General features: G+C 43.5%; 1 protein-coding gene across 3 annotated transcripts in view; it reads right to left on the bottom strand.

The window, feature by feature from the left end:
* The window catches only part of HHAT (hedgehog acyltransferase), a 339,382-nt gene that overhangs the window by 84,287 nt on the left and 230,873 nt on the right, over nucleotides 1–24,222 (bottom strand). For all 3 annotated transcript variants that reach the window (XM_032317189.1, XM_032317187.1, XM_032317188.1), the window contains exon 10: nucleotides 1,615–1,816. In XM_032317189.1, coding sequence (XP_032173080.1) covers nucleotides 1,615–1,816 — 202 coding nt within the window. The remainder of the gene's footprint in view (nucleotides 1–1,614; nucleotides 1,817–24,222) is intronic.

Below are 24,222 nucleotides of genomic sequence, written 5' to 3'. Positions count from 1 at the left end.
CAAAATTAACAAGCCATAGGCCATATAGCACAATTTGGGTTATTCCTTTAACATTTTAGATTTTTAATATTTGTCAATAACATAAGCCACGGCTCAAAGTCTACAGAGCAGTGCTTAACATTAAGTTCAAGGTTAATTTTAGACCCTTCATGAAGGAACGTGGAGACGTGTTACAGGGCTTCAGCCTAGGCTGAAAAGAATTCTCTGACTTTCATAGATGATAACTGGGTTTCAGGCTTTGGAAGATGGAGATTGAAACCTTGATGATACCACCTTTTGTGGTTTTTCTTTGTGTTACATAGCTGTGACTATCATTGAAATTCCATTTTCTACTGAGATTCACTGACATTTCTTTCCTGCTGATTGCTGGGTACTACTACTGAATAAAACGTTTATCTTTAAACATACGTGAGCATATTTAAATTCCTTCAGATGTATTACTTTGCTATGTGCTTTGTATCAGTTTTTATTGAAATAACTGTCTACTTTTACTATGGCTATTTTTATAGGAAAAAAACTGATTAGTCTCCTATTCTATGTATTCTATTGGGTGGTGCTGGGCTTCTGAAATATATTTGCTTTAGTTGCATATACTGGGGGAGTTTAGGCACATTAATCACTGCTCAGTAAATTTCTTGTGTTTTATTGCCTGCCGTGAACACTGATGACAGCATATTCTTCTTAGCCACGTTTTTCAGGAGTACCAGAATACTGCTGCATATTAAGAACTGACAATTTCCTACAAGATTCGAATACACTGTATATCAATTTTACATGATAAAACATTGGTGTACCCTATGTGTATAAAATGCCTAATTTTCCAAATCATTTTCCTGTGGAATCAGAATGTGTCTTAAGCACTTAGCTGTGTGTGTGGGTTTTTTTATGCTACAGTAACAGTACCTATCAAATTAGCCAAGATTAAAAACGCCACCACTACTCAGTACTGGCAAGGGCATCCTTGTACATTGTTGGTAGGAAAGTCAATTGGTACACTTTGACTGTAGAGCAGTTAAGGAAGAGTGAAGCTGTATGCAAGGCAGAAAGGGGTGAGGAAAACCTTTACTTAGCAATTTTACATATAAGAATTCATCCTGGTTATGATACTCATCTCCATTTTGACTGACAACTGCAAAAGAAAATTGGAATGACACAATTGCCAAGAGCCAGAGACGAAATCAATGATGGCATAGCCACATAATGGAGTTCTACATGGCCGTTAAAAAGGGTTGTTAGAAATGGATTTGGTGACATAGAAAGGTGGTCCTCATATATCCATGTCTCTAGAATAACAGCATTTGTGTTAAACGTTATACATGTGTGCATATATATAAAGAAAAAGTTAGAATATTTGTAACAGTTTTTGTTAAAGAGGTATTTTTCTTTTCCTCTTATGTGAATTTTCTTATTTTTGTGCAATAGGCATGCATTGCTTTGAAACACTTATGTAAAACAGAAAACAACAAACAAACAAACAAATAAAACCCCTGCTACCTCTGGGCACATACTCTTTGAACCCATCTGGCAAGAATGGCCCATGTTGGGGTGAATCTGATGACCCCTTTCCCCCCGTGGCCAGTCACCTGGCTCAGCTGTCCCCAACCACCTGCTCACCACGCTGTCCCGGACATATGGGGTCTGTACAAGTCTCTGGACTGCATTCTCCACGGTGACTCCCAGCCAGTTGAGGGCCGCCCAGCACCAGAGATAGTCATAGCCACCATGCCAGAAGCTCACAAAGGCAAACGTCACTGCGGTGGAGAACAGTGTCCCCAGGAGGCCGTGCTGGGACCCGCCTACTGGAATGTACACATACCTAGAGAAAGAAGAGGCGGTTAGGAGCCATGCAGTGGGCTGTCTCTTCACTACCACCTGCTTCTGCCCTTGATTCTCCTGTCACACATTGCTAGCGACCATGTGGAAATCCTTCCCTGGTTCCAGGAAGCCACAGAGTACTCCCTGCATTCTCCCACACACCAGCAACGGGCAAAAACACAAGCCCCAGTTCTGAGGGGCTTGAGGTTAAATGAACACACAGGCTCAAGAGCTCTCATTACCAGAGCAAAACAGCACTTACAAGAGACAGGGTGAGGGGTGGTGAATTTAGTTTCTAAAAGGGGTGTGCCCTTCCCTGGAAGCCTAATCACAGAAGGGCAATTAAGCTTCCAATTACATGGGGACACCAACCTTCAAGACAGGTATAGATTTTACAGCTCAAACTATTATGTTTATGGAAAGCCCAATATTTAAGCACAATTGTTGCAATCAATCTCCTAAGTAGCAGGAGCTGGATGCAGAACAGGGGTGCCAAGACCCGTTGCTCAGGCTTCCCAGGCAAGTTGCCCAGAAGGAGTAGTGACTTTGCAAGTGAAGGGAAGAGCTCTGTGCTCACAGGTCAGCCAAATTATTACCCAGAATGCACAGCGTCCCCGGGGTCTGCTCTCTACCGCTGAGGCGGCTCTATGACTGCGCAGAAGCAGGACTTTAATTGGTATTTTCCAGCTAGGGTTGGGCAAAACTCACACCTTGGGTTGGGAGAATCTAGAGAGCTAGGAGAAAAGCCTCCTGGAAGCAGCCTTTAAAAAAAAAACCCAGAGGTCTTTGATTTGTGGTGAGTGCATCTTTGTTCAACCTTCTTCCAGGAAGGAAAATTAAATCTCCTTTTCCTGAATATACAGTGTGTCCCAGGCACAGCACTACACACTTTACACACATTACGTGCTTTGATTCTTTGAAGCACCACATGGTTTACACCTGCTGTTCAGTATGCCAGTCAGTTTACAATATATAATTTGTATATTATTTTAATATTTTGTAGGAAATCTTATTTTGAAAACCATTTTTGAATAGAACAATTTGACAGAGAAGTCAAAAAAAATAAAAATGAAAACCACTTCTCAGTCAATAAATATTTCAAAAAACTACAGGATAGGTATTTTTAAATATACTCCTTCACTCTCAAATGTGCTCCAGTTTAGATAAAATTATACGAACATCTTAAAAAGGCCCATTTTTGTAGTCTAGAAAACGGAGGCTAGGAAGTTAACTTGAGCAAGGCACACGACCAGGAAGGAGAGGAGCCATCCTGCAACTATGGCCCCAAAGTTCATGCTCTCCACCACAACCACATCATACCCTCCAATCTAAAACCAAAGCACATGTGAGAAAGTAGCCATTTCAGAAATAAGTGAAGCAAATAAAATGCCTTCTCTTGTGCAAAAACAAGACCATTCTGACAACTGTATTCCCAAACACGTATCAAGTGCTCACTACAGATTACAGGATCCTCCAGCTGCTGTCAAGCATTTATGTAGGCCTCCAGGGCAGTTCTGGCACTCTGGGAAACCTAGAGACCTGGAACACTGATCCAGCCAAAAAGGAAGGTGCAAACATGGCCCAGCATTAAGCTAGACGATACACTATAAAGTAGACCAGGAGAGTTTGAGTGTGGGGCAGGGACTGAATGGAAGCAAGTGGACCATAGCCTGGCAAGGCCAAGAGGATGAATTTTGCTTCTCAAGGGGAGAAGGTGGGTGCTATATCATGGACCTAGAAGGGCTAGACAATGCGCCGGAAAAGCCTGACAACCCAGGGGAACAGTAGTTTTAGTTGGTGCTCTGCTGCCCCCTAGAGGCGGCTTGGTTAGTGGTGCGAACACTCCTCAGCAGGAGCGAAAAATGGGCCACAATTGCTCTAGACTCCTACCTGCACGGAGGGAGCTGCTGCCCCATCATGGTACTCCATGAGTCTGCACTTCACTTCCTACAATGCTGTATGTAAGAAGCTTGCAAGCATATACATGTATATGTATATGTATAGAGGCAGCAGAAGAGGGGAAACAGGTGTTCAAACCAATTTCAAAAGAATGAGGAATGGCTGCTATTGACAGAAACTACCAATAATTTTGTAAAAAGAGGTAATATTAATACCAATACTCCTCTCTCCCAAGATAACTATTTCATGTTGACCTCTTACTTACTGTATCTCACTATGTTAAGGTGAGCGGCCCTCTATACGTCAGGAAACCCAGTGGAGAATAAAAGCCTCCCATCATCCATCCACACCAACAGTCCTTCATATTGGATTCAACTCCAAGAAGGACATGTTCTCATGCTTGTGACGAGGAAGTGTCTAGCCCCATAATTACACACACAGCTATTTTAGGGACTCTTGGCACTATGGCTTTGTACTTTGCCTTCCAAATGACAGCCAACAAAAATCTAAGAATTTCTTTTATTCCTAAAATTCATATACGGCAGGTCTCCAAGGACATGAGGCTGCTTATTTTAAACCTGAGGAGGGTCTGGCTTCCAGACTACAAGATAAAAATCCCTTCTTCACTCTTAACCTCTGGAAAACAGGAGGTGCGTCAAAAAGGAGAGTAAACAAGTTATTTTCTTTTACAAATTCTACCAATCTCATATCAGTTCCATGATTAATAAAAGCAGAAATGTCTCTCTTGCAGGAAAGCAGTAGTATGACCCCACTCACTGAGATCCTCTGCACAGTGAAATTGATTTCCCAAAGGAAGAAAGCTTTCAGCACCGCCTTCCCCGCAAAGCAAAAAATAAAAAAGATTTTTCCTGTCAGTGACTGTGAGCTTCAGTCTGCACAGGGCCTGCCCCTGCCAGGCGGCCTCATGTGATCACTGCTTGCAGAGAATGCTGCTTGAAGGAGTTAGCACCCATCCACAGCCGCCACCTTAATTTAAAACCACCTCACGGAACCAGCACAACATAGCAAACCCCCAACTCAGGAGGAGGAACTTCTGTAAAATGAAGATGTTATTAATAACGTCTACCTTTTATGGAGTGTCCGTGAGCTAGGTGCTTTATGTACACTATTTCTAATCATTACAACAACCTAGCAAGGAACTAGTAACTAGGCCTGTTTTATACAGAAGAGGTGAAATCTGAACCTAGAATGTTCTGGTTTCAGAACCCCTAGGCCTAGGTCCTATTTTGCCTTTTTTTGTTGTTGTTGTTGTTAATAGAAACATTTCTTGGTGGTATGTTCCTCTTATTTAACCAAATCTTCAAAGCAGTCTCCACAAAAACATTCACCAGCATTTTGTTAACTGAAGAGATGTCCTTTGTCGGAAAGGAATCTTGCTGGGGAGAAAGATCTTTTATTATTTACAAAGGCATTTGGGCTAAGGAACATTGGGGCCAAAAGTCCAGGGGTATAAGTTCAAGTTTTAAACAGACTAACTAGTTTCCTTCTGTCCCACAAGTGGATACGTGCTATCCTGACCAAGCTGGCATCCTGCAGATATCTGACTATAAAGAAGTGGGGGGTGTAGGGGTGTCTAGGTGGCTCAGTGGATTAAGCCTCTGCCTTCAGCTCGGTCATGATCCCAGGGTCCTGGGATCAAGCCCCACATCAGGCTCTCTGCTCAGCATGGAGCCTGCTTCCCCCTCTCTCTCTGCCTGCTGCTCTGCCTACTCTCTCTCTCTCTCTTTCTGTCAAATAAATAAATAAAATCTTAAAAAAAAAAAAAAAGAAGTGGGGGGCAAAAAGTCAATGGTCGGGTGCAGGTTTGGGGGAGTTGCTGAGTAGGTATACATGAAGGGAGAAGAAAATATGTGGCTCTTTCACAGATACACTGTGAGAAACAACTCAGGAATATGTCCTATAGTTGGGGAGAGGGGTGGTGAAAATCCACGTGGCAAAAGCATTAATCTGAAAACTGTAACACTCCCTTTTCCCAAGACTACACAACAGCTTCCCAGCTTGACATATCTTTGAACTCTTTGCTGAGGCCTAATCCCCACCCCCCCTCCCCCTTGAGGTAAGAGGATGAGGGACAGAGGATACTGAACGACTTCGTTTCTACTCTCTGGTAGAAGGAGGTGAGATGGGCTTGCAGGGTCCCAATCTTCAATTACCTTGTGCTTGGCAGGGCTGGTCCATCCTACTCCAGCTCTGCCATCTCTTTCTATCCTTATTTCCCACTAGTTCTCTTGGTAAATCATGAAATCCTGAACAAATGGGGAGTTCACACCTCCACGCCTTTGGTCATACCATGTTCACATCCTCCAACCTCTCTGGTTTTTCAACTTCTGTTCAGCCTACAAAATTTTGTCCCTTTTCTATCTCCTCCCAGAAGTCTCTTTTGAATATGCCCACTCTTCTGTTTAACCCAGAGCACCTACTCTCTGTACCACTGACTGAACAGTTATTCACCAAAAAATGTCTTCTCTATTATACTGTCATTTCAATTAAGTTGTAAACTTCTTTATGGAAGGACTAGATGTGTGATGCGTGCATGTGTTATATCAACGGTATTTATGTACCTAGCAACCTAATTTTCACAGTCTCCAATAGCTTTTAAAGTTGTGATAAATTATCACCATGGCCACAGACCTATTATAAGCAATCAGGAACCAAGGGAAGACTGTAAGGTCCTGCCCCAGTTACTGGGAGAAACTTCAGAGGACACTTGTTCCTAAAGAATACAGACACTTGAAGGATGTAGAAGTCTCTCCACACTTTGTAATCCTACCTCTCCTATTAGGGTCAAAAGCATGTGGCTCCAAACCACTAAACCTATCCTAACTTCAGGAGAATTCACAGATGACAAGTACTAGGCTTGTAAAGATAAGAGCCATTAGTAGCGGGAAGGGCAAGACATTGTTGGTGAGGTGACCTCACTTTGGCTTCACCTGGGCTCTAAGAGGAGCTCCTAGGAGGAGTTCTTCACAGAGCTGGCCACGCTCTCCTAAGGCCAGCTGTCACAGGCAATAGCTCCCTGAACTGACCCTGGCTCTAACCTTGGCCCACATTTGTGTTCTCTCTCCCACAACCCAGGCCCACCCCCATCCTTTGGGTAGTAGACAAACAGCTGGTGTTTAGACCTTACAAAGGAAGCTACAGATCTGCTTATAAAAAGCTTTCAAAAGAAGATGCACACAGTAAAGAAATCACTCTGTGTAGTACAGATCATAATGGAATTTTAATAAGTAAAAACCAGCAGTTGGTTAATGGACAACTCTAGACTTTATCATCTACAGAAGGCTTAAAGAAGTCTACGCGTTCAAAGCAGAGGGCACATTTTGAGCTGGGCTAATTCTCGGCTCTTTTACTGAGAGATGCTGGCTGTATGTTTTGTATGCAACTCTGAAAAATTGCTTATTAAAAATGATATGTCCTATTTGGCAACAGAACATTGTGGAATTTATAAAATAGAGATTAAGCTCAGGCTATATTTAGTCTACATTTAAACTTCCAGGTTCATGTAATTAGATGCCAACATTTTTTTTTTAATTAATCTTTTCATTCCACAAAGTCTGTAGCTGAGTGGGTTGAGGTACTGTGCTGATAAACTCAAGCCTGTGACATCTATCCTGGAGAAAGATTCCGTTCTAACTTCACAGACTGAAACCCTGACTCTAGCTCCCCGAAACCTCTATCTTCCTCACCATAGAAGAGGCTGATAGAAGATGAATGGCTCAGCCCAGCCTTCCTCAAGCAGCAACATCAGCAAAGCCTAGGGCAAGTAGGAGGGCAGTGCTTAAGACCTGGAGATGTGATCTTGGTTCTGCTCTGCCACTTACCAACCTCTGTAACCTTGAGCTCATCAATTACACCTACTCAGCTTAAGTGTGTACACTGATCCTATGCTAGAAGCACTGAAACTTTCTTTGGGTATGAGCTGCTATGAAGATCAGAGGAGACAATATATGTGTAAGGAGTGTGGAGATGTCAACACTCCATACGAACAGGAGGAGGCATGTTACTAATAATGAGCCAGCAGCACCACACTTGCATTCAAGAAAAAACAAAATGCCATTATCATAATATCAGATTATCATAATGATCAGATACCATTCCTGTATCTTCCATAAGCATTTGATGGCACCAAAGCTCTGAACTGCTTGCTCAGAGATGTTCTTTACTTAAAACCATTAGCCTTACATAAGCCACCGTCAGAACCAAGCTGCTTAATGTTCATGGGTCTACTATGGATTCAACACCCACCCATGCGGACCTGTTGATTAGGCTAAGCCCAGATGGAGGCCAGCTGTTCTCCAAACATTTGATCCTGGCTGTGGAGGGGCCTGTAGAGGGTACGTGGATGAGTCAGGGTACAGTAGCCCCAACCACAACTTGGTCCATCACCAACATTTCACTTACAATCACTGTTGGCCTTCCACTCAGGTTCCCTCATACCTAGAGAATACAAGAGACATCTGACCAAATCCTGTCCTTATAATGGGGGACTACTGGGTGGGCAGGGCCTCAAGAATGTGCTTTTATAGGCTTACTCATTTAACCAGTTTAAAGCAGCCTGATAATGCTCCAGAAGGTTCCATCCTCAGTGATACAAGAGCCTCTGCAGCACTACAACTCTCAGACTACAGACTGGAACTAAAAAACAAACAAACAAACAGCTCTTTAACACGCAATACTTCCAAAGTAACTTCCCGTCACACATGGGAGAAGGAAAGGCCCAGGCGGAGGTGACCACAGACGGGGGTACACAACTGCTTCGCTTCACAGGGTTTCAACCTTCTTCGGCTTAGGAGCACACTGAAGCCTCTGCTCTGGGGTCTGTGTCTATTTTGGGTTATAAATAACCCATATTGTGTTTACAATATGAAACAGATTCTTTAGAGATTTGAGCAGAGGAGACAGAGCAGGAGTTTATACTCTTTAGTGCCACGGAGCTGAGTCTAATCGCTAATAAAAAGGTCCTTGAGCCTCAGTTTAATAACCACCAAGATTTCCTGGCTGCCTGCCTGTCTCCCCACCTTCCTCCCAAGAGGATGCTAAAAGCATCTATAAACTTCCCTAGACCAGAGGAAAAGGAGAGGTGTATGGAATGTCAGACGAGAAGGAGCAAACCCAGCTGTCTGCATGATGTAGGTCTGTATGATTTCCCATCTCACAGTCAGAGGGAAAGGGTTAAGGGGAAAGACACCATCCTCTTCTGCTCCTAACACATTTCCCAGCCTTTGCTTCATCGGCAGATCCCAAGTCCGGGGTCGAAATTACGGCACTCCCAGGCACACAACTCCTCTCTTAAGCAACTGTACTGTTTCTCTCCTATGCTCCCTTTCGATTTCTGCCTCTCACCCACATCCTATCCAGTGCCATCCTGCTGGTCTAACCTTCTTATTTATTTATCATGACTGTTAGGGAAATATTCACTTCAAGATGAACTTGTACAACTCAACTCAAAAGTTGCTGCGCTGGTACAATGCCTCAAGGTTCTCTAGAACAAAGTGTTCTGAAGACAAGTGCATAAAGAAATGCCTACCCGAGAGCTGAGGCATTTCAATCTCCATCTGGGTTTACGGTGTAATGATTGTGAGACATCTGTGCTAGGGCCCCACAGAGGCAGGGCCCACAGCCCTGATGGATATATCGTCTGTGTTCCCACAGTAACATAGTATCTCACACATAAAGTCCAGTGGGTTGGTCATGCAGACCAAAACAAAAATTAACAGCTAAGGAAGGGACAAGGCAACTTCTGTGTCCTCGGGAAGCATCTAGTCTGACAATGGTAGCCAAGTCCTTACCCTCAGGGGGTCCTACATACAATGAATTCCCATGGCAGTATATCCTAAATTAAAACCTATCTACCTGGCTTTTCAAAGTCATTCTCCAACTGCCTCCCTCCTATGCCACCAACTCCATCTTCTGAGTCTGCAAAATGGGTTTTCCACTCTAGTCGGTGAACTGCATTTTACACAAGTCTGGACCCATCCCCCTCACCATGGAAGACCCCTGGCCATCACTGCCACCATCTGATTTTTCAAACTGAGTTCAACATTCAAGGAAAATTTCCCCTGCCAGTCTCACAGAACGCTGGTGGCGCTTTGATTCTTCCTCTCTTCAGAATACATGTATTCACTGTGCCTAATTTCCTCAGACATGTCCCTGTTCTGCTTTCTAGCATTTCTGAGTGACTTCATCAGGTCCGTGGGCAGGTACAATTCCCCACCTCACAACCAAGACATGGAACAGGGAAATGTTACGCTTCCCTTATTTCCCCCAGAGTCTACCTTAGCCTCTGAATTCAGGGGATGTTCAGTAAATCCTGACCAATTTCCTTCTTTCCCTCATCCTCCTCAATTCCCTGATTCCCTGATTCCTTCCTCTTCTTTCTTTGACTGTCACTCTCTCTAAACAAAAGATGACTGTCCAGTTAGAACATATGGCTTCATAAGTAAATGTCATCATTCATATCTGCCACTACATTGTTCTCTAAGGTGCTACGGGTTTTGCAGAGTTACATTTACAAAGTCAGACTAAATCACAGATACCAACAGGAGATGTCCTGAGCCAGGGGGTAGCTGGCAGGACTGAGAGGTGGAACATGTGCCAACTCCAACTTCCCCAGGAAACTGCCAGAGCTACCCAAAAGAAAAGGGAGAGTTAACCAAAAATCAAAACTTCAGTGTGAAATGTTTTTTTAAAGATTTATTTATTTAGAGTGCAGAGCAGAGGGAGAGGGAGAAAGAAACTCAAGCAGACTCCATGCTGACCGTGGAGCTCAATGCCAGCCTTGATCTCACAACCTTGAGTCACAACCAAGAGCTGGACACGTAACCAACTGAGCCACCTAGGTGCCCCAATGTGTTAAATGTTTTTAAAATTAAAATACCTAAGTTGGGAGGTTTAAAATTTAAAATATTAACTTTAAAAGCTTCAAATAAAATCATGGACATGACCATCAGTGTTAGGTACCTGTGAGCAGAGGGTGTTCTTGAGGCCAACAGGAGTGTGGCTTTAACCCTTCAACTTTTGGACAATATCTCTTACTCTGCCGTGAATGTCACTTCCAAGTCCAGTGTGTGTTTTGGCTGTAAGAGCAGAACTGAGGTGAAGGGTCAAGACCATTGCTGGACATGGATTAATGAATGAACACACACATACACACACACCTCCTTAGAGCATAGAGATAGGTGGAAGTCTGGATGGGTAAGTCACAGTCATGGACTTCAGAATGCTGGTTCCTTCTCTGGGCCTTGGTTTACAACTAAGAAGAGATCAAGGACTAAGGGAAACTAGGGGATGACGTCTCTGGCTTGGAACATGTATGTTCTAGAATGATCATTCACAATGGCATGCATTTTGCTACTGGTTTCTGCTAAAACAGAGACAATCTGTCTTTTCTAATGGATTTTCAAGACATGGATGGAGTACCTGAATTATGAGCTTATGCTTCTGAGTTCCCCATTTCTCCACCTCCCTGTTGCCATAAAGCTAACTCATGATTTAATACGAAATGCATGAGGAAAGGGTTATCTGAAGGAAGCCTGCAGGGAATCCTGATTCAACGTGTTGAATCTTTTCTTGGTAGCAAATTTCCATCCACCAATTTATCTGCTTTGCCAATTCAGACATTTATATTCTGGACCTCCTTAAAGAGTAACAACCGATTGGTAGTAAAAATGCTCATTTGGGGTGGCCATAGATGCGGTTCAATGCCCAGAAAGGGCGAAAAGTGGGAGAAAAAATGCCAGCAGATATCATACAGGCACCATTTTAAACACAAGGCCATTCAAGACTGTTTTCAGGAAGAAGAAAAATAAAAGTCTCAGGCGCCGAATGATTTTTAGAAAATAATCAAAGCAAAATGGCTGCTGGTAGTAATAATGAGGCTACTCCCCTCCGGACTGAAGTCAGCACTCTGACAAATCAGCTCTGACAGCACTGTTTCGACCGCCTCTCATTTGTCATAATTATGATCCATAATCCCTATCAGGCATGATACCTTTTAAGGCCTGGCTCTGGAACGAAAAACTGACAATACTTGGGTCTGGGCATGAATGGCAATAAATCTGCAATGCCGTCCAACACAACCATGCAAGCGCAACATTTACGGAAACAAAACAAGAACATCATCTCGTGCCCGGAAAACAATGCCCCAATAAGTATTTTCGCCTTAATGCAGTGAGAGGCTGCCCAGATGACACTGCTTATTCGAAAGATCCCACGGTAATTGAATAAACCCTTGAGTGCACATTAGAGATTAATATTTTAAGAGCTGGCATTTTACAGAGACAGTCTAAGAATGACATTCAGTGTGTATCACAAAAGGCAGAGTCTTCTGTAGATTAAAAATGCCACCATTCATGCAGTAAAATCATGAGAAATCCACAGACGTCAGACGTGGAATTGGATATTAACATGGTAATCCGTGTTGGAAAGCATCCTTTCCCCAGGGCTGGGGATAGAAGTGGGCCATAAGAATGGCATTTTACTTTCTCCCTGGGCGCCTTCTCAAGTGTGGTCGAGATGAGGAAGGAAGTTTTATGAGCTGGAGGGTACTGTGCTTGACTTTTACCTTACTCCTGAGAAAGGTGGGCAGAGAGAATGGGGAGTAACAAGATGGTCTCCAGCTACGAGTGCCTAATGGGGCTACAGTGACAAATGAGGTCCTGCATCTAGATAAGCAGAGAGGCAGCTGGGGTTCAAATAAAAGAAGTGTTATTCCCAGATCTTCCCTCCCACATCACGGTCCTGACATCCAAGACTATGGCCAGTGAAACCGCAGACAAGGGCAACTCCCAAGAGGAGCCATTTCATGGGGGCCAAAGAGCAATAGCATCTCCTCAGAGCTCCTACCTGCTTATGACATTTCATCTGCCTGGGGTACATCCATTAATACAAATCTAAGGCCCAGTAACCAGTGCAGCAGGCCCAGGCTTCCAACACCATCACCCTTCCTAATGAGAAAGGAAAAGGCATGGAAGAAATGTGATCAATCTGGGTCATGGGTTCAAATACAAGGTGTAGGGCAGAAAGTAGCTGACTGAGTTTACTATCTCCACCTAGGTAGCACTGATGAAGTTTATTTTGAGAGCTCAACTGACACACCCTTTTTCCATTCCAGATCATGGCTAGGAGACAGGGAACCTACTTCCAGAACATTCCCCCTTCTTCTAGAAGGAGTTTCTGGAACGCACAGGAGAGAGGCATGGCTGCCTATACTGTTGAGCATGAAGGTGCTAAGATGCAAGCTGTGAGCTTTAAACATCAACTCTTCTCAGGGAGTTAGAAGCCAAGAACCATGCAAGGGACACTAGAGTGATTGAGAGGCAGGGGGCAACCAATCTATTCTTGAGTTCAACTGTGGGATCAGTATTCCAAGCCCATCTGGTTGTCGTCACATCTGCCACACTTTCCTGCTGCATCCCAGTCATGACAAGACCTCTGAGACTTTAGGCTGGACTGGAGGGCTCTGCCTTAGTGACCTCCACTGGGAGTCTCAGTACTACGATTCTCAGTCCCGTCAGCTCTCCATGTTCCAGCTCTTCAGTGAGGAGTTTGCTGTAAGGATGGAAATCTCAACACCACACTGGATGTCAAGGGGACTCCCAACTGACATTGGCTAAATGGTCTCCCCAGCCCGAGGACCCTTCTGCTCCGCCCGCCAACAGCCAGCCCTGGCTGAGACTGTCTGTGGCCGCTTCTTGTCCTCAGCACCAGCAGCTGCCTCTCGCACAGCTGCAGAACCTTCAGTGTTCTCCCCAGCATCTCCTGAGCTCTCTAGGAACCTCTCGGTCGCAGGGACCACACTGCAGTGTCATGTGCTGAACACTGCTCTTGGTGGGGGAGCTTGCATCAGGGTCTCTGCTGAGCCCCAGGGGGCCATGTAGCTCTCTGGAGGACCCTTATCCCAAGTCTCCTCAGGAGTGAGATACCTCACAGCACAGACCCCACAAAGGACTAAGCCACGCCCGCCCCCACAGCTCTGGGTGAGCTCAAATACTTCCCAGTGCAGCACGCAGTGCTCAAGGTAAAATGTCACCAAAGCCAGTGTCAGAGGAGAACAGTTATCATTGCCAGCTCAAATCATTGAGGAAAAATACTCTTAGGAGTTGATGATTTTTTAAATGTAATCAAAATGGTAGGCTACAAGGGGACATGTGGGCACATGAAACACAAAATGAAATGATATTTTCTTAACGAGTTCCCTGGATCCAAGGGTATCTAGACATCGCACCTCGCTGGATGTTGCTGCTGCTCCAGGAAAGTGCCTGGCTCAACAGGCAGGGCCCTGGGTATGTGCAGGGCTCTGCCTCCAGCTCCATCACCCTGAACAGCTGTGACCCCGGCAGGACCAGAGAGCCTCCCTCTTGGAGATGCGTTTATAATCTATGTCCAGTTCACCTCATAGGATTGCATATGATGATCAAATAAAACAAAAGGAATGAAAAGAAACTGAAAATTCACGTAAAAAAAATGATGATTCTACTAACAGTATATGGAACATAGTACATTAGGGATACTATTATCTATAATAATCAGGGAAATAATTTCCATTGAGTTAAATATTTTTCTAAATGAAGAGGAGAGAGAAAAACCAGACTGCTCACTTAAGCCAGGCACTGTGCTAAACATTTTATAGGTGTTAATTCAATTTTCAAAACTACCTTGGGAACTCCCCCACCCCCCCCCAACTCCAAATTACTTTCCCAAAGAGCAGACAGACTTCTTCCGCGCTGCACCAGAGAGCAGAGCCTGGACCAACCAATGACCATTATAAGGAAGCTTTTTTCCTTCAGTCTGAGCTGTCTAAAGGCAAAAAAGGCTACAAACAAAGCTAATGGTGGAGGGGAGATGGAGATTGAGGTCTGATTCCAAAATGCATGCTTTTTCACTAAATCAAGTGGATTTTCCAAGATAACTATGGATGTTAGGCAAGATAACTTACATGTTTAACATTAAAAAGACAGTTAATATTTAATCCAGTACTTTTTAGCTTTCAAAAATGTCTATTGAGTCCCTAGTAGATGTCACTCACCATGCTCAGTGCTTTAGACACTATTTCACTTTATTCAGATGGTACTTCAGCATTTTTAGTGCCTCAGAGTCATTTTTGTGAACCTAAATTATCCTTACAGCAGCAAAGCATAATAGCTCTAGATTATAGAGTGCCCAAATTCACTACAAGATGACAAAATAATCCAGTGTTTTCCACTTAAGTAAACCCAGAGGAAACTTATTATACCACCTCAAAGTTCAGAAGGAAGAAGAAAGGATCTTGGAGGCCATCTTGTGTATAAATCCCCTGTACTAGACCCACAACCAAAAGTCGTCCAGCCAAACCATCAACACTTGCAGTGGCTAAGAGTTCTCCATTTCTTGAAAAAGTCTTTTTCACCTTTTTTCTTTTTTCTTTTTTTAAAAACAACTTAGACTGAAGAGACAATGCTTCTCTGTACTTTTACCAATTAGTCCTGGTTCTCCTTTCTGAAGAAACATGGAACAAATGTAGCAGGTCTTCAACCAGCAAGCAGCCTGTCAAATATCCTCCTCTAGCTCCAAAAGCTTAAATGTGCAGGTGACATACCCTCTGTTTCTTTATACATTCTTGTATATCTGGTTTCAAATCTCCTGTCATAGTGCCCCCTTTTCTAGATAGTTCCTCATCTATCTGGTTCCTCTGGGATTATGGTGCCTAAAGTAGACTGAACCACTTAAAGAATGACATGAATAGGGTACCTGTGTGGTTCAGTCAGTTAAGCATCTGTCTTTGGCTCAGGTCACCATCTCAGGGTCCTAGGTTTGAGACCCATGTCAGGCTCCCTGCTCAGTGGGGAGTCTGCTTCTCCCTCTGCCTCTGTTCATGTGCGCACACACTCTCCCAAATAAATGCATGAATATCTTTAAAAAAAAACTGGGGGGCATGGGTGGCTCAGTGGGTTAAAGCCTCTGCCTTCGGCTCAGGTCATGATCTTAGAGTCCTGGGATCAAGCCCCACATCGGGCTCTCTGCTCAGTGGGGAGCCTGCTTTCCCCTCCCTCTCTGCCTGCCTCTCTGCCTACTTGTGATCTCTGTCAAATAAATAAATAAAAAATCTTCAAGAATAAAAAAAAAATTAAAATAAAAATTTTTAAAAAGCTAAAAAAAAAAAAGGAATGAAGAACAGACTGGAAATACCAATTCTTTTTCTAATCATAGAGTAGTATAAATGACAAATATTTTCTAAGCCTCCACTATGTGCCAGGTATTATGCTAAGTACTGAAGACACGTGGGAATGTCCCATGTAAGGTTGCCCTCACAGAGCTTACATCCAACTTATTACACTGACAAAACCCATAGGGACATTTATTTTGGGAGCAACATTATATAAGACCAAAGCTTGTCCCTGCTGATTCTCTGAGAAAGTCAAGACCATTCTATAAGAGTGTCTTCATCTTCTTTCCTAACCACATACATCTTTATCTCCACTGGTACCTACGCACTCATTCATCTGTGTTCCCATAGTGTAAGGGACCACCTTCCCATGACAAAACTAACTCTCCCCTTTGATTCTCTCCCCTTCAGTCTCCTAAAGGACCATCTTCCATCAGTTATCTACCTCTCGTCCTGCACCCTCATCCAGCTTATCTTAACTGGTTCTCTCCTTAGCATAAAGACATATTCCAGCTCCTCCCACTTTATGGGCTGGAATCAGCTTCGATCCTAACTTCATCCTTTACATCATCAGCTTCAATCCTAACTTCTTTTCTTCATGGCCAAGTCCTTCCAGACCCTTGAAAGAACAGTCAATGCCCGGCCTCTAAGTCCTCCCCTCCCTACCCACTCCCTACCCTGTTGCAGTGTGACTCCTGTTCTTCCCTGTTCCATTTAAAGAACTTCTGTCAAGGTCATTAACATCCTCTAGACTGTCGAAGTCGAGGGATATATTTACATCATTCTCTTACATGAAGATGTCTGTCACATTCTGTATGGACCACACCTTCCATGTCTTACCATTATAGTACAACTTAAATTCATTATACAAGTTTTAGGAATAGATACATTTAAAAAATCCAAAAATAACAACTACCAATGACCTTTTTTAAAATATCCTCTGTGACATTTTTCTAGAAATACACATAGATACATACTTCTCATAAGAATAGGATCACATATGGACCACTTTAGGAAACTGCTCTGTTCACCTGTTCATGAGCATACTTCCATATCTCCACCGTCTGCTTCCACAGTTTTTCCTCCGTTGGCTCTAGGGAAACCATTCTTCATTTTCCTTTTACCTCGAGAGCCATCATTTCTCAGTCTCCACCCTCTTTTCATCCTCTGGCTAGTTCTGAACACATCAGCAACTTCTCAGGCCTCTCGCCCCAGACCTCTCTGTGTTCACCCCAGGAGTCTGTATCAGCTCATTAACAAAGCAATTACTGGAGTGTGGTTCACCTACCACATTAGCTGGCAAGTCAGCCACACACAGAACAAGTAAACAGTGATGCTAGTATACACAAGGCGCTCAAGGCATGTCTGCTACACTAATCAGAAGGCAAGAGGAAGGGGAGGAAGAGCTCCAGCAAGGAGTACTGTTGGGGAAATGACTGCACAGGTGAAGATCGGTATGAAGGCAAGGAATAGAAGGAAAAAAAGGATGAAGGAGAAATGATAGAGAAGCATCGAGACGAAACTCCCTCCTTCACACCTCTGCTGAGAGCTGGATGTGTCATGCAATCACTGAAATGCGGCACTGAATGGGTGGGAGGACCTCCTCACTACCCCCTCCTCGAAATCAGTCTCCCATAAGCACTGCGCATGGGAACCCTTGAGAGGTGACCCTGCAGCCCCTCTCCCTGGCTTTCACCCTGCTGAAGAGTTGAAGAACCCTCCCCACCATGCTTCCCACCCACCACTTCATACATTGCCTTCCACTCTCCCCACCCCAATATCGCCTTTCAACCCCTTTCCAGATTAACATCATTAATCTGCCAAACCCAAATGATCGCCCTGACCTCTAACGCCATCTTTTCTGCTATTCTTAAACTCTTACAGTTTTTATAACTGTTCCAAGTTTTCAGTTGTTTCATTGACTCTACAGGAATGCTACAGGGCTGAGACCTAGTATGTTACTTGAATCCATGCCCAGTACACTTCTGTATTCCTCTGTGTGCTTGCCACAGACAGAACCACCTGATCCAGGGCACTAAGATAAAGAGAGGCATTAGAGCCTCGTGGTTATAACAGAGCCTGGACTCCCTCAAGGGCTCTAATCCTACTTTTACTTACTAGTTGTGAGGCTGTGGCAGACAGTTTATGCTCTCTGAGCCTCAGGTCCCTAATTGGTAGAGTATAAAACCCATAGAGATGGAAAGATTAACTGAGATATTGAAGGGAAAGAACTTTGAACAATGCTTGGCATACAGCAAGCACTCTATTGAGTGTCAGCTGTGACAATGATAACACGTTTAGAAGTGATCGCGTAAAGAGACGGCAAGAGCTCCTGCTCCTCTATCAAAGCATTAATGTCCTCACATCCACAGCAACTTCAAATTCCTCACCTACCCTCTCCTCCTTCCCCTTGATACCGGGATTAAAAAGAACTTCTACAAAGCATTCTTTTCTTTAGGGGCATCTCATTCCTTAATAGACTGGGTGACTGGGAGGCCCCAATGTCAACAATTCAGATAAGAAAAACACACATTATTAAGTATCTTCTCTAATTCATGTTTGTATGATTTATACAACTAATATATTTTACACTAGAGAGAGTTCTAGAAATATCAGTATATTCCCTATCTCCTAAGTGTTCAATAGCTACCTAAAACTGAACTAGCTTATTGCATAGTATTTGTGAACTGTAATCCTATAATTAAGGCTTCATTAGTCCTTGTGATGCCAGTGCTCTGTAGTGGTTGATATAATATGATGAAGTTTATGTCATATTCTTTAAATCTCTGTCATTTTCATTCATTCATTCATTCATTTATTATTTTGGTACCTACTATGGGCACCCACTATGGGCTAAGTGCTGGGGATTCACACACTTCTGTGTTGTCTTTGTGAAATTTCATGCCACTGGGCAGCTCTTGTTTCACCAGCTCTAAATGAAGCTTCATTAAGGATTTTATGAAGTGGCTGGTACTCATCAGGTATTGTGCTGGGCATGATGAAGAATATAAAGATGATAGAGATAAAACCCCTGCTCTCAGTAAGTTTATAATCTGGTGGGCAGACAAAACAAACATGGTAAATGACAGCAGTATAAGACAGTGTAAGTAGCACCAAAAGGGATTTGAATTAACATTTATCCAGTACCTTCCTTCTACATGCAGCCACTTGGCTGGGCACCTGCCATATTTAAGCGTAGGAGGGAAGTTAAAAACTCCCAATTTTCCAGATGAGAAAAGTGACTTTTAGACTCAGATCTGTCTCTGAAACTGGCATCTTGTCACCAAATCATGCCAACTCTTAGCTCAACTTCTTCACCTAGACTTATGTATGTATTTATACTGATTTATACAAAATACATGCAAAGAGGTACAGAATGGTTAAGTGCCTTGCTCATATTTTAAAATTATGAACAGGTTTATTTTTTCTAAGAGTTCTTATCTTCCATGGATGGAACTAGAGGGTACTATGCTAAGTGAAATAAGTCAATCAGAGAAAGACAATTATCATACGATCTCCCTGATATGAGGAATTTGAGAAACAAGACAGAGCATCACAGGGGAAGGGAGGGAAAAAGGAAACAAGATGAAACCAGAATGGGAGACAAACCATAAGAGACTCTTAATCTCAGGAAACAAACAGGATTGCTGGAGGGGATGGGGGAAGGATAGGGTGGCTGGATGATAGACATTGGAGAGGGTATGTGCTATGGTGAGTGCTATGAATTGTGTAAGACTGATGATTCACAGACCTGCACCCCTGGGGCAAATAACACAATATATTAATTTAAAAAAAAGACAGAGGGCGCCTGGGTGGCTCAGTGGGTTAAGCCGCTGTCTTCGGCTCAGGTCATGATCTCAGGGTCCTGGGATCGAGTCCCACATCGGGCTCTCTGCTCAGCAGGGAGCCTGCTTCCTCATCTCTCTCTCTCTCTGCCTGCCTCTCTGCCTACTTGTGATCTCTCTCTGTCAAATAAATAAATAAAATCTTAAAAAAAAAAAAAGACAGAGAGAGTTCTTCAAATCCTGCCAACTCCATGATTAAACCAAACGCCCCTCTATCTGCCGCAAAAAGTAGCCCACAATCTTGCCTGGAGGCCATTTAAAAAGGTCCAGGAATGCATAGGCCAGGAAAGAATTTACCTGGCCCCACAGGGCTTAGCCTAAACCTCAGCTAGACACTGGGATGTGGCAAAGGATTCTGTCTTAAACCAGGAAAGGAGGTGGCCGCTATCATCCTATCTCTCAGCTCTTTCTCTGAGAAAAGGTATACAAAAGAACTCTGAAGATGACCTGGCCCTCAGTAACCACTAACTTCCGAAGTGGCCTGGATTGTGTCTCTGGCCGAACTAATCCAATGAATCCCAGCCTCCAGGGAGAGGGCATTAGGAGGCGGGGCCTCTGGGACATAACCAGGTCCTGAGGGTGGAGCCTTTGTAAATGAGATTAGTGCCTTTGTGAGAGAAACCCCAAAGAGCGCTTTTGCTTCTTCCACCATGGGAGGATACAATGAGCAGTCAGCCGTCTGCAAACAGAAGAGAATTTTCACCAGAACCTGACCACGCTAAAACCTTGACTTCCAACCTCTACTGGCAAACCTCTCTTCTAGCACTTAGAATCTACTCCAATGATTCAACAGGTTTTTGCCAAGCACCTAATATGGGCCAAGCAGAGACTAAATTATTTATTTTCCGTTGTAAACACAACAGACAAGGTCTCTACTCTCATGGAGCATTCTACTGGAGGAAAATTAAACAAGTAAACAAATGAATAGGTGATGTACTTTTGTTAATAATTTCTGTGAAGAAATAGAGCAAGATAAAGGGCTAGAGTCAGAACACATAATTTAGAATCCCACCATAGATGGCATGGTGTACTCACTACTTGTTTCTGTATGTTGATCTATATCCTGAGCTAGGAGATAAAGTTCTTGGGTATACAAAGCAAGCCTTGTAAGTCTTTATTCCTATGACATCCATTAGAGTGCCAAGTACACAGCAAATTTCCATTAATGACTAAGGATGAACTGACTAAAGAATATTCTGCAAGTCAGACGTCATCTTATCCTGTGAGCTACTACATGACATCATTATAAAATAGAAACTTTGGAAATGTAGTTTCCTGACTACTTCCAGAACAAGACTTCTTATATATAACTTCTCATCCTTGCAACATCCTTGACCCCAAGAAAGTCCCAATCTTTCCATTTCAATTTCTTCGGGCACCTTTCTCAAGGATGCCTCATCAGACCACATACCAGCCATCTGACACTGTCCCCTCCTCCAGTCTATGGATACTTGGCCACTAGAATAACTGACAAAATTCTAATGGAATAAACAGCTTCCTTCCTCTAGAGCTATTTTGGAGGTTTGAAGGAAAGGGGAGAGATTGTTTACTCATTTGAAAATGAAAGTGTTTTCCTTCCCCACTTTTCTAAAACTTGCAAGCCCTTTCAACCAAGAACCCTCAAAACTGATCAGGAAAGCAGCAAGAAAGTTACCAAATCCATTTCCCAACACTGGAATGTTAATTTCTCCTTTCCTGTCCCTTCCCCCTAGCAGTTCTCCCACTAGAATCCCTAAACACCAAAAACTACTCAAGCCAACAAAAACAGGTATGTAAGACCCAAAGTCAAGTCCTGGCAGGTACCAGGTGTCTGACCCTCAGGACAAGTGTCTGACATTCAGGACAACTGCAGTCTTTATTTCCAGGTAAAGTAAAAAAGAAAGATACACGGGGTCAGCCAGGTAGTAGTTACTATCATCAATTAAAGTTCCCACTATCCTGATTCTTTCCATAATAAGGACCAATATGCTTTGTGAATAACATTTATATTCACTTGCCTTTTACCCAACTACCATTTGTTGGATGCCTTTCAGTAGAAGGCCTTATGCCATAAGAAATTCAAACCTGAGTAAGAAGAAAAATCTTTGCTACCAAGTAACCTGCAAATATAGTATTATCTCCAAATACAAAGTAGAATCAACCATTATCACCACTTAAGCTAAAGAACAGATCCTAGGGATCCAGGTCCATATAAGGTATACCCATTTGCCCAAGACACACTGAAGGCCAAGAAGGAAGACTATTCTTCTGGCCCTCTAAAAACTGAATCCAAATGCCCATGTGGACAGTGTCATCTGACCTGTTCCACCCACAAACTCCTGGCCTCGCAGATTATCAGCCAGTAGTAACCTTGCCCACTCCTTTCATGACAGTAGCCAACAAATAACTGGCCCTGGGTATCAATTACCCTGGCAGGAGACATTCATGCAGAAAAGTGACTTGGGTTATGACCTTCAGGCTGAGAAGCTTACAACTTACTTTTCAATGCTGAAACAGGGGTCGGTGGAGTTGGAATGTGGGGAGAAGAGGTTGGCTAGTCTGAGATTTACCTGTCATCTGAGGAAACTGACATCTGTGAGGGTATTTACTGTAACAAACCAGTCCTTGACACAAAAAACATCTTCTTTCTGTGTATTTACCTAGCAACCTACTGTCACTTGCAAACGTAATACATGTAATTCCTTAAATAAACTATATACTCAGAAGCTGGTCCCAGCAACACATAGCCACTCTCTCTGAGGTCCCTTTCTCATCCATGAGTCTTTGGTCCCACTGGCCCTTCTCCGAGCTCCTTTAGCCTCTCGGGAGTAAGGACTGAGTATGGGCAACAACCAGCATCATCTATAGGAAGCCTCGTGCATATGTGGATCCCATGCCCCTACAGCCATAATACTATACCCTTCTTCATAAAAGGACAAAATGCCTAACTCCTTCAGGAGGTCACTGGCTTTTAGGTGCTTTGCCAGTAGCACTGAATTATACTGAATTTGATATACTTTCTCTCCCAGAACAAGTCATACCCTTTTGTGAGTGGCTGGTCAGGTTAGGGATAAATCTGTGGTCAATGAATTGTCATTTGGGGAAAAATTATATGAGGTTGAATTCCATAATCTTCATCTCATCAGTACCAGTCTCCAACTCAAAGAGCTAAATAACATCATCTGCCAAACTACAATCAATCAAATGTGGCAAGAGAGCAGGGCTGTTGATGTCAGGCTTCAGACTGCTTCTGGGTCATCAAGATGACATTCATACGTGTGCATCAGTGGAAGGAAAGGACATGTGGGTACAAGACTGTGATGCCGTGCTGGCCTGATGGCAGGGAAAGCAGCCCCCAGTGCTCGGTGAGCAGCAAGGAGTAGTGGGGAACAGGATGGGTGTGTCTGCTCGTATGTAATCATGCACCTAATAAATACCTGGGACCGAACACAGTGAGGGCATCTAGTGACCAGCAAAAGAATCACAGAGCTTGCCCCAGTAGGAACTGACATTTCAACAAGGGTGGAGTCAAATTATAGAAGGTTTTGGGGTTTTGCCTCTTTGTTTTAAGAAAACCTGAAAAAAGATACCATTTTAAGAGGAAATTTTCTGCACAGTCAGGAAACATGAAACAGCACTGGAGGGGGCTGGTGGGACTGTGACACCACCCTCACCTCCCAACCCCCCTTCAACCACCACAGGGTAGAGAGAAGCTGCGACAAAGAGGGTTGGGGAAAAGGAAGAGCAACAAGAGAGCAGAGTAAAACCCGCCCTCTGCAGACTACAGTTCTGATTTTTCACAAAATGTTTCTTCAAATGAAAACTGTCACTGAAAACAAACAAACAAGTAAAAAATCAAGGGGAAGAAAAGAACAAAGATGGCTGCTCTTATGAAAACAGGACTCTAAACATCGACATTAATAAGCATATTTATTGGTGGCAAGAAATTCCAATCAATACTAATCAGGCTCAGCTGGCCCTCTTTTCCTTGCCAGGTTTAATGACACTTCCGAGCCCTTATTGGATTGAGAGTCCACACGCATGCATACTAATGAGGTCACCAGTACAGAACTCACCGCTGGCTTCCAAGGGGACCTGATGGGCAGCATTTCTGTCCCCGAGTGTATGTCAACCAACACATGAGGCTCGGGCCATTAGATCAGTTGGTTCGTTGGTTAGTCCCTCAAGGTTTCAACCTGCATGCTTGATCACTACTCAATCTTATTATCTAACAGTTATGAGGGATAGCATGTGAAAGACTGGCTGGTTTGAAATTGTGCAAACTCTCCTCTGAAACTGAAAACCAGACATTTCTTGCTTTTGACAGTGATTTAATGACCACCTCTTCCAACATTTCCCCAACTGCCCAACTAGTCTATGGCATCTCTACCTCCCATACACTCCTCCAGACTTGGGTGGCCATGCCCTTAGCAGGATCTCAGCCCAATTCCAGGACTTCTCCAGCCCTTTGCCCCAAGACTCCAGTCCTACGCATGGATTCAAACTCTTCTCCTTCCTGCA

Source organism: Mustela erminea, chromosome 17 (assembly GCF_009829155.1).
Source record: "Mustela erminea isolate mMusErm1 chromosome 17, mMusErm1.Pri, whole genome shotgun sequence".
In the NCBI taxonomy this organism is placed as follows: Eukaryota; Metazoa; Chordata; class Mammalia; order Carnivora; family Mustelidae; genus Mustela; species Mustela erminea.
This window is presented reverse-complemented; position numbering and strand designations above follow the sequence as displayed.